Source organism: Gambusia affinis, linkage group LG12, assembly GCF_019740435.1.
Source record: "Gambusia affinis linkage group LG12, SWU_Gaff_1.0, whole genome shotgun sequence".
Lineage (NCBI taxonomy): Eukaryota > Metazoa > Chordata > Actinopteri > Cyprinodontiformes > Poeciliidae > Gambusia > Gambusia affinis.
Genome location: NC_057879.1, coordinates 3,897,240 through 3,907,446, shown reverse-complemented (window position 1 = coordinate 3,907,446; position 10,207 = coordinate 3,897,240). Strand labels below are relative to the sequence as shown.

The window sequence follows — 10,207 nt, the reverse complement described above, 5'->3', positions numbered from 1 at the left end:
AAAAAAAAAAAAAAAAAAGTAGCCAGATCAGTCTATAGTCAGGTAACAAAAAAAGGTGTGCAGCAACAGCTGCATCACAAAAAAAAAACACAAACAAAAACAAAACAAAACAAAAACAACCACTGTCCTTAAAGAAACCAAAAAAGGAGAACTTCCCACTTTACCTTTTTCCATTTCACTACAAAGGACGGTAATCATCATGTGCAACAATAATTTAGCTTTGCGTGACTGTAAATTCAATCACTTTTGTAATGCGTCACAAAATCTCTCTCCAAGATAAAGTCGAAAGGAATGCAGGACTTTCCGGGACTGGAAGCGAAACGTCGGCCGATTGAGTCGAAACTACAGACGGAATGAGAGCGCTGGCGGCTGAGAGACGATAATGTACAGAAGCCCAGTTCCACAAGCAATCACTGCATGTATCCTTTAATCGGAATGGTTCCAACTGAGAAAACGGATGTCATCAGATGTTATCCTCTCAAATCACAACGGGATGGCAAAACAAATTCTTAGTGAATAAAAGCATAAGAAAAGAAAAGCTATCAGTGAGAATCCGTAAGTTTTAAATGTATGAGAAAGTCTGTTTTAGAAGTGTGACGAACGGCGTCGTTCGTCGACCCAAGCAGGTGTTGCGGAAATGTTTACGATGTCTACTTTTAAATCTCGTCCTCAACACTACGGTACACGTCAAAAAAAAAAAGAAAAAAGAAAAAAAAAAAAAGCACGCCAGAAAACAACTTCACCCAATATGATACACACGATCCGAGCTCCGTGGTCCGAGAAGGTGCCGTCTGCCAGTAATCACAGATCCTCTGTGTCCACGTGTCTGAACCACGAGGCCTGGCCTTTTCAGACCAACCAGTCAATGTGGCGGGACACAGAAAAATTTTTTTTTGTTAAAACAAAAAGAGGGAAAAAGAAAAAAAGGGGGGACTCTGCTCTTTTGAAAACATTCCGGAGCGGCTTGCTGTCCATATTTCAGCCGTTTCCGCTCACAGACTCTCTCAGGTCCTCACACCATGTAGGAGTTCTGGTTCTTCAGTTTGTCCAGCTCTTTGCTCTGCTGCCTCAGAAACAGGACTCTACACAAAGGAGAAGACGACACAAATCCTCAGTTGGAAACCTGCGTTTGTCCAGTTGGTTCATGCAAACCCTCACTTCCTGTTCCTACCTCTGTTCCCTCAGCGTAGCCTGGATTTCACACACTCTGACCAGAGAGCGGAGGTTCTTCAACTCCGTGCAGATTTCAGACATATACAGGCTGCCCATGTTGTGGAAGTCCTCTCGCAACCGAGCCGCCTGTTGAAATGGAACCGCAGCGTCTCGTCACGAAGGCCGCTCGTCAGAAAGAGGCCGAGTCGTTCGGGGTTCTGACGGCACCTACCTGTTTCTCTGTGTTCTCTGAAGGCCACCCTTGGATGTGTCGGATGAGGGCTTCATCGAAATGAGTCGCCAAGGTGGGAGTGAAGTAGCCGGGGGGGTCCGATTGGGTTTGGCCGCCGCCGCCGCCGCCACTGCTACTGCTGCACAGGGCGAAACAGACATGATTGGTCCGGTGCACAGAATCTCCTGGCTGCTGGAGTGAGACATCTCCACATCCTCGGCGTGTTTACATTCTGTCAAGCTGCATTTCCAAACTTCAGTGTATTTTTAACAAGTGGAACTTTTGTTCCACACGTTTTGAACGCTGCAATGTGGCTGATGTTGGGTTACAAAAGGCTGGGCTTTTTTTGGTTCGCATCAAGAGTTTGATTGGTCAAACAAAGCAGGTTAAAGCGGCCCCTTGGCGCACAGGAGGAAGATGAAGATACTGATCGATGGCTTTTCCTGTGTGGCTACTGTATCGGGGGGTTTTTAAGCAGTCGCATCACAGGCACTTTTCAGAGGGAGAATTTACACATCCAGTTTATAGTTAACATTTCTAAATGACGTCTGACACAAAAGGACTTCCTTTAAACCTTTCTGAATATGAAAACCATCATGCATTTTTTTTTTATTTCAAGCTGACAAAGTTAAAGCGCAGTGATTCATCACAGCAGTAGAGAATAATTTCTTTTTTTAAATCAATTGACAGTCCATGAATTAAAGATGTTTTAAGGCCTTAATTTTAAAATCAGTGGATTTAAGACTTTTTAACGATCCGCAGATACCATAGAATGGTTCATATCAAAGGTTATTTACATGCTCGAACTACATCTAATCGTTTAATGGCGAGGCTGGAAAAAATGATGTTCACCGTCTCCGTCCGATTTGACGGAGTTTGACTTGGTCAGCGAAAGAAAACGGGCGAAAAAAATTCTGTCTCCAGACGTGAAACGCTGGTAGGTTTTTCCTTTAGTTGCTCTGTAACATAAGCACAAGGTTTGTGAAGGCAACTTGTCAAAACGTGAAAAAGATCGTGTGGATACCACTCTACAGAGAATGGGTCCATCTTCACAAAAAGTGTTTTTCTACAGGATAAGAAATTGGGTTACAAAACCTTTTCTGAGTAACGTAGGTGAAATTTGCCTCCAAGATCACAAGTAAAGTTTAGAGCAGCTGGCGCTTATACCTTCTCTGAAGAGTCCTCGGGTCCTCTGGACGCTTTTCTGTTGTCTGACACAAAGACGCTGATCCCTGCTTTCCTGATGGCATGCCACCCTGAAGAGGGAAGTGGAGAGAGAATAAGCGGCAGGTGGAACAGGAAGTTGCGGCGACTCCTGAAGCCACGTACTCTAGCTTGTGAGGGTGTGACACTGCCGATATGCATGCCCAGATGGGGCTTCTGGCTGTTCTGGGGCGTGCCGTTCCGCGGCGAGACATACGGGTGTGGGGATGACGAATCTGTCGTCACTGAGACCGGGGACTGACTGGAGTGCTGGGCTGAAATCAGAAACGACACAGTAGAAGGGCGTTGAACAGGGGCGATCCTCTCACTTTTACGCAAGCTTTCCGTTTCTGAAAGCGTACTCTGAGGAGGCAGGGAGGACGGGAAACGGCGGCAAAAGACGCCATACCTTGATTGGAGTGCTGCGCAGCTGAGAGCAGAGCAGAGACGTTGAAAGCGGGCCCAGCAGCGAGGAGCTTATGAAGCACAGACCGCAAGGAAGCCTGGGTGACGGCAGCCGCCAGGACTGGAGGGAGGAAAGAAGGAATGAACACACGTGACATCAGACACACGTCAAGGGAGAACTTTGGGTTTGTTTGTTTTTTTTTACTGTCGCGAGAGGCGGCTAACGTACATATGATACTAGGGAAGGAAGTCCAGTGCTACCCGACCAGCGTAAGCGCTACGTTCTCCCAGAAATGGGACAAAATTCATCAGAAATAACGGCAACTACAAAGCGCCGTCATCCATTAAGTAAAGGACTGCATTACAATCACAATGGATTCAGGACTAAGGATACACGCATCTCTAAATTAGTCAGCCTCCAACTCAAATTTTAAGATTGTTATGTCATGATATAAACGTGGAAAAGAAATTTATGGTTGTGGGTTGGCAACATAAGTGAGACGGTACAAATTCATGGGTAAGTAAATTTGTACTTACCCATAACGGGTTCAAAAAAACCTAGCTACCTAGCAAGGGTATATTAGCAGCTAGTTAACAGTAGCTGCAAGCAACTCAAGTCATAAAATGCAATGAAAACATCTGAGTGACTCAAACATTTCAGACAAAAAAAAAAAAAAATAAATCCCACAGGAATTATGAGATTAAATAGTCCAGTCAACAAAATTTATGACCTGTGATTAACGTATTTAAAGCTAACTTACTTTTCCCTGCAATTAATTTAAGACATTAAGGTCTTAATTTACGATGCATTAATTTAAGACTTTAAGGATGTGCGGATATTCTGGCCCTTTGAACGGAACTACATGACAGAAATACACTTTTAAGTAGAGTTTAAGACAAAACAGCACAGATATCTGAAAGCATCATTGGATGTGACAAAAATGACTTAGCAAAGTGTGACGTCCACAAAATTAGGGGGCAAAACTCTCCGTTAGATCCGCCACACACAGAAAGACGGGAAGTTGGAGCTGCTGATAGTCTGTTTCAACTCGACAGTCAAAAGGAACAAAACATGACGCGTCACAGCTCACTAGGGTGGCAGATTATACATCAAAAATCTCTGGGATCAGATCGGGAGGATTCCTTCAAGTTAATAATAAATAGTTAGTCAACATGCAAAGCTTGTGGTTTCAGTCTGCAGCTGTACTGAAGTATAGGAAACCTGCATTTGAACAATTTCATAACATCATAGAAACAATTACTGATCCAAAGTTTCCCCCAGAAAACTTGCTAACTCTGTGGTAGGGCAGTCATCCGTCCAGCGGCCCGTCGACTTTTTGAGATAAAACACGAAAATGTTTAGAGTTGACAGAAATTTTTAAAATATAATTAGATAATTATGTCCTATTAAAAGACTGGAAGATTAATACCTGAACACCAATTGGAAAGTTTTAAAATATACAAAATTAAAATAAACTAAATAAATAAATAAGCAATGCTTAGCCTGGCTGGGGCACAATTAAAACCTGGTGGCCCGTCAGGCTACTGGGGTAAACCCTGCGATACGATTGGACACTTAAAGTTTGAACATTTATGATGCTAATTCAGCTTCAGGCATGTTGAACAAGCTGGTTTCTGATTTCACAGAAGCAAAAAGCTTTTTCAGAGTCAGCAAAAGATACGCATTGTGACATAGTTACTGATTTCATCATCAGACAGAGGAGGGCCAGCCACCTGTGGAGATAGATACAAATTATCTGTTCTATTTTAGAGCTGTAAAGCTCAGAGGTAAGTTACTCAGCGACCCCCACATATCCAAAACAGCACTAACTAAACTACGGATGAGCAGTTTTTCTTTTTCTTCTTAGGTGTATCGCACCATGCCGTCCTCACCTTCGTTGAGCTTGGCCATGTCCATGCTGCCGTTGTTCATCTGCAGAGTCGCCTGCAGAGCCGGTAGGAGCTGGTGCAAGAGGGCCGGGTCCTGAAGCAACGCCGACGACTGCGACTGCGCGCTCTGAGCCGCCGGAGGCGCTGCCGACGAGGAAGACGACATGCTGGATGGGGCGGAGCCTAACGGGCCGGCTGCAGAGTTTGGGTTCTGAGAAGAAGAGAGGGAGGAGGAATGGCCGCTGTTTGATGGCGTGGATTGGTCCGCTGATGTCGTCTCTGCGCGTGAAAAACAGAAAAGGAAGCGGAGCAGACACTTTGGTGAGTTTAAGTACTTTTCTAGCATCACAAAGTCACTATTATTACTGTTATTAATAATGTCTTGTCATAGTATTCTACATCGTACAGCAGGAGCAAGGTAAACTAAAATGTAGCAACAAATTTTAATTGCACAGGTAAAGTTAGTTTTATTTATATAGCACATTTTCAGCAGTAGTTCAATAACTTAGCCATTAGGAATAATAAGCATTTGAAAACTTTACAAAAAGATAATGTTCTTACTAAGTTTTTTGCAGTTTGCAAATAGGATTCAACTAAAACAAGAGGACTTCCATCTGATGTAACTCAGGACAGTGAAGAGAACAAACAGCATGAAAATGAAAATGTGGCTTTGACTGTAAATATAGCAAAAAAAAAATATTTAGGCTTTCTGTCAAACGTTCCTTTGCTCTTCGTCGCAAAACTATGCAGTTTGGATATCAAGCACTCTTATTAAATAGGTCTGTCGTTTTTCTGGGTGATGAAAGTCTTCAGTCTTGGTGTTTTGTTCTTTGTTTTTTTTTTTTTTTGAAGGACAATTTTGCTGACAGAAACGTCATAATTCATTTTATTTGTCGTTTTGTTTATTTATTTTGCACATTCAAAATATCTTCCAGGTCCAGCGTTAAATGTTCCTTAGAATTGAAAGTTTATTGATCATTAACAATGTTTTTATGTCATTACAATTATATTACTGGAAATATGATCTCAAAACATCGACCTTATTGGTTATCGCGATAACTTCTGGGACAATTTATCAGCAAAACTTGTTCAGGTGGCAGGCCTGCTTCCAAGGACCTTATGCAGAAATCAAAAACACTTTCCAAAACCTTGAAAACCCCTCATTGAAATTCAAGATTTTCAAGTAGCCACACAAACCCTGCAAAACGGTGAACAGACGATGCTTCGCAAGAGAGAACATGTAGACAACCACAGATTATTAACAGAGTTTCTCAGTCGATTCTTACTAGCCGTGGCTTTGTCCTGCAAGGCCTCTTGTCTGTAGTCCATGTCCTTGGGGAAACTGTTTGCCGCCATCTTGGCCGAGTCTTTCTGTCGTTGTTCCCTGAAGCAAAAGCAAGCACAATCCATGAATCCACTGCGACCGAGCACATGGCCGCTCTATGTGAAGTGCGTAACGCTCCAAAGCAGTGCAAGGAATATTTCTGGTTGAACATGAAGCGAAGCTGGGCCTTGCCTCTCCAGCAGGTCCTTGGGCTTCTCCCACTGGGAGACTTCGGTTCTACAGTTGTAGTAGTACTTCTTGCCGGAGGAGCTAATGTGTTCTGTCCAGTCGTCGGCAGGGTCCTGGAGCGGAGACAGTTGCCATAGGGATAAAGTTCTTGAAGACAGGCAACAAGATTCCATGAAACAGTGTCATTGTTTTGAAATTGTTTTATTGTTTTATACTTGTGCATATGCATTACTTGTTTTTATCTTGTAACCGGGTTGCTATGTATTGCAAATATTTTGCCCAGGTGCCTCTTGAAAATGAGATCTAGATCCCAACGGGGTTCACCTGGTTCAATAAAGGAAAATGATCAAGACACACGAAGGACAGAACGACGTTTGTAGGGAAAGTGGGAAATGTCGCAAAGTGGGACCTCCTTCCACAAAACCGAAAACATCAAGTTCACTTATAACCGTCTGGATGAGGTTTCATTCCATCTTTTTGACTGACAGATGACATTACAATTGATGCCAAGTGTTCATAACGTCCTGTAGTTTTAGTTGGTTTTTTTGTTGTATATTTAGATAGAGCAGCTTTTGGATAAAGCCTAAATGATATAATACATTAGGGAATACATTTTGAATACTTTCAAGTCTTTGCCAGCATTTTATGAACACATACAAAGTTAAATGACCATAAGTTGCACATTTTCTCGCCTAAAATACAGCAAAGAATTTCTCTAGTTGAACGTTTGATTATTTGCAGCAAAGGATGCATCTGTGGCAAAAAAAAAAAAATACATAAATACTTCCAACATCATATTAAGTGGTCAGCCATTTCTGCTTGACTTATCAATACAGTGTAGGGATGATATACTGACAATTTGTTTTGATTGAGCGTTTTTGTACAGTTTTGGCTTCATTATTGCTCTGAGGGTGTGTTGTTCTTTCAGCAAATGTCAGGAACTCGCATTTTTCATGCTGATGCAATCACTCACTCACTGCAGCGGATGCTCCTAAACACAACCTAAAAATCTTGACGTGACGGAAGTCGAGACGAGAACAATAGGAAAGAAGAAAACAGCAACATCTTGCAACTGATATGTTTAATCTCATCGGCATCGCAAGATTTTTCTAAAAATGAGCGAAGGAAACCTTTTTTGGCCTACAAGGAAGAGGCTTAAAACTGACAACCGGATGGACAAAAAGACAAGATCCTAACAGGCTGACAAGTAATGAAAGTGGAGACGATCAGTTAGCCGTGCGTGTGGCTCGAGAGCCACCTTTTCGCGTATTTATCCAACGAGCGTTGCCGTGGAGCTTGTTTTGATGAACACCGGCGCACACAACGGCCCGCGTATCACTCCAGAGCAAGGTGAAGAAACTTCAAGCAGCAAAAAAGGGAAGGAAGGTAGAGGAGCAGACAACAGGAACAGTAACTCACTCGTTCTGCCGGCTTGCTCTGGCTGGCGTGAGTTTCAGCGCCTTGGTGGGAGCTGTTGTTGTGAGAGGCCTCCTGAGGCGAGCCGCTGGTCCCTGGAACAAATTCTTTCTTTAGTCAAACAAACACGACTTCCAGAGTATTTTGCGTCCCAGGCATTGTGTTGTGCTGCTATTAAATTGCAAAGAGCGCCAGGATTCAACCACCTCCATCTACAGTTAACATCATGAACAGGTGCATGGATTTGTTCATTGGATTTTCTCTAAACCCACAAAAAAAACCAACATTAACCCTTCAGCTTGAACATCTGCGTGTATTCCTCCACCAATTTGGTGAAATGTCCGTTTAGAAATTCCGACTCAACTACATGCATTTTGGAGATATTAATGAGATTCTACCTTGATTGTCAACCACAGCTGATCTTGGAGTTCTTCTGAATTAATCAATTTCCTTTAACAAACCTGAAGCCACTTTTTTTTCTTTTCTAATCTTTTTAAGGTAGCAAGCAAGCTTAAGGATATGAAGCGGAAGGTTGCAGCGCGTATATCCATATATATAATTCTGATCATGTCAAAACTTACATTTTAATAAATGCACGATATTCTTGTTTTTTATTTAAACCCTGCAGTCGGATCCCGTTTGCTCTCATTCCACTCCAGAAGAAGGGCTAAAACAACTAAAGCCTGATATTAATATGAAATTCCTACCAGAGATGAGTGTATGTAAACTTTCTGACCACAAAATTAAGCACTCTCAATTTGTCAGGCATACAACAACAAAAATGCTACAGAATAAAATTAAAACAAACATTAGATACTTTATCTACGATGGTTTCAAACTTATATAAAAACAAACATCTATTTCTACCTCATTTGAAACATTAGCAGAATGTTTCAATGTTTCAAGTGAAACATTAGCAGAACGCAACACCGAGACTTACCGTTTTTTCCTCTAACAGGGAAGGAGGTTTTGGCCTTGCCATGCTGCCCGATAGCATCCCCTTGTCTGCTGACGGGACTCTCGTCGGAGCGTCGCAGCACCTTGTACGGGGGTATGGGATCTGACGAACCGTCGCGCACCTTGGTGTAGCGGTGAAGGCTGCTGGACTGGCTCTTTGGTTGAGATTTATGGGCCTGGAGACAAAAACAGTGGACAGTAAATGAAGCTGGTTAGTTCGAGTTCAATGTACAGTCTTGGATACCTCTAGTCACCCTCGATCTCTATTCTGAAGAGTTTGTGTAACTAACGGTATATCCAACTGGTTTTTCTTCAAATCAGTCAGCACAACATTGACTGATTTGCTGACTATGTTGATTTGCTAATACAGTTGTAATCAACTTTTACAGTTGGAAAAGAAGGTCTAATGGACGCTTTTGGCTACAGTGGCTTGCTTCAACTTTTTGGACACCGTGTACAAAATACACAGTGTATTTTGTGTTATTAGGAAATACATTGACGTAACGGGACAAAAATGTGTTTAAGTTCACACGATAGGAAGTCTTTGCAAGGCACTGAGCATTAATGTGCCATAATAATAAAAAAAGAATAACAGTGAAAGTGTACCTGATAGGACTGAGAATCCCTTCTGTCGTTGCACCTGTGGAAACACACGGAACAAAAGTCAGCTCAATTTATTTTCTTCCAAGACACTTTGTGGACGACTTTAAGTTAGCTAACGTTAGCAAAGTTAGCACAATTTCCATTTGGCTTCCAGTAGTTCGTCATTTTTTCCCCCCCATGAAAGATAAAAAGTAGCTTAAATTTCTCAGTGACTTAAAAAGAAGAATATATGTTTTACTAGTTTTAAATCCCTGTGTTAGTAGTTAACGTCATGCTAACGTATGTAGCCTAGCTAAAGAAGGGGAAAAAAAATAACCGGAACCTCTAGCTAACCAACTGCAGTTAGCTGGTAGCCATGACAGCTAACAGCTAAAAGAAATCTACCACTCCTGAGGCTAAAGCAGTTACACGTATGCGCCTTATTTACACATGACAATGCAATGACCAACGTTTCATTTACCCATCGCTGACTCTTGTTGGTTTCCTTGCATACATCACCATCAAGGCCCCGGTGATGTGTGTGTGTGTTTGAGGGGGAAACCGTGGCCTCCTGTCTGTCTGCTCTCACAGTTCTTTTTTTTTTTTCTTCAGCTTCCTGGAGTCTAATCTCGGGCCTTTCTCACCAGACAAACGGCTACAAGTCGAGCGCCGAGCACCTGCACTGCATAGCGGGTGGTACAATTAAAACCCACCCTCAATGCATCATCTGGCATGTAGTTACGGTATGCGGTGAGACTCGGCCGATGTAGCTCAGCGGAGAGCAGCAGAGGCAGGCAGGAGGAAGCGGAGGAGACCGACTTATGGTTAAACGTCTGGTTTGGGGGAGAAACTGGTTC

The 10,207-nt window shown here is 42.6% G+C and overlaps 1 protein-coding gene across 1 annotated transcript; it reads right to left on the bottom strand.

Annotated features, from left to right (window-relative positions):
* Positions 1–410: 410 nt before the first annotated feature.
* On the bottom strand, positions 411–9,968 carry LOC122841832 (WW domain-containing adapter protein with coiled-coil-like). The gene is made up of 13 exons (XM_044135440.1): positions 9,832–9,968; positions 9,375–9,408; positions 8,752–8,944; positions 7,815–7,906; positions 6,399–6,508; positions 6,169–6,266; positions 4,886–5,161; positions 2,997–3,113; positions 2,714–2,862; positions 2,552–2,640; positions 1,385–1,523; positions 1,172–1,299; positions 411–1,082 (listed from the first exon to the last, which is right to left on the bottom strand). The coding sequence occupies exons 1-13, from the start codon at positions 9,870–9,872 to the stop codon at positions 1,013–1,015; spliced, it is 1,536 nt and encodes a 511-aa protein (XP_043991375.1). The 5' UTR covers positions 9,873–9,968; the 3' UTR covers positions 411–1,012.
* Positions 9,969–10,207: the final 239 nt, after the last annotated feature.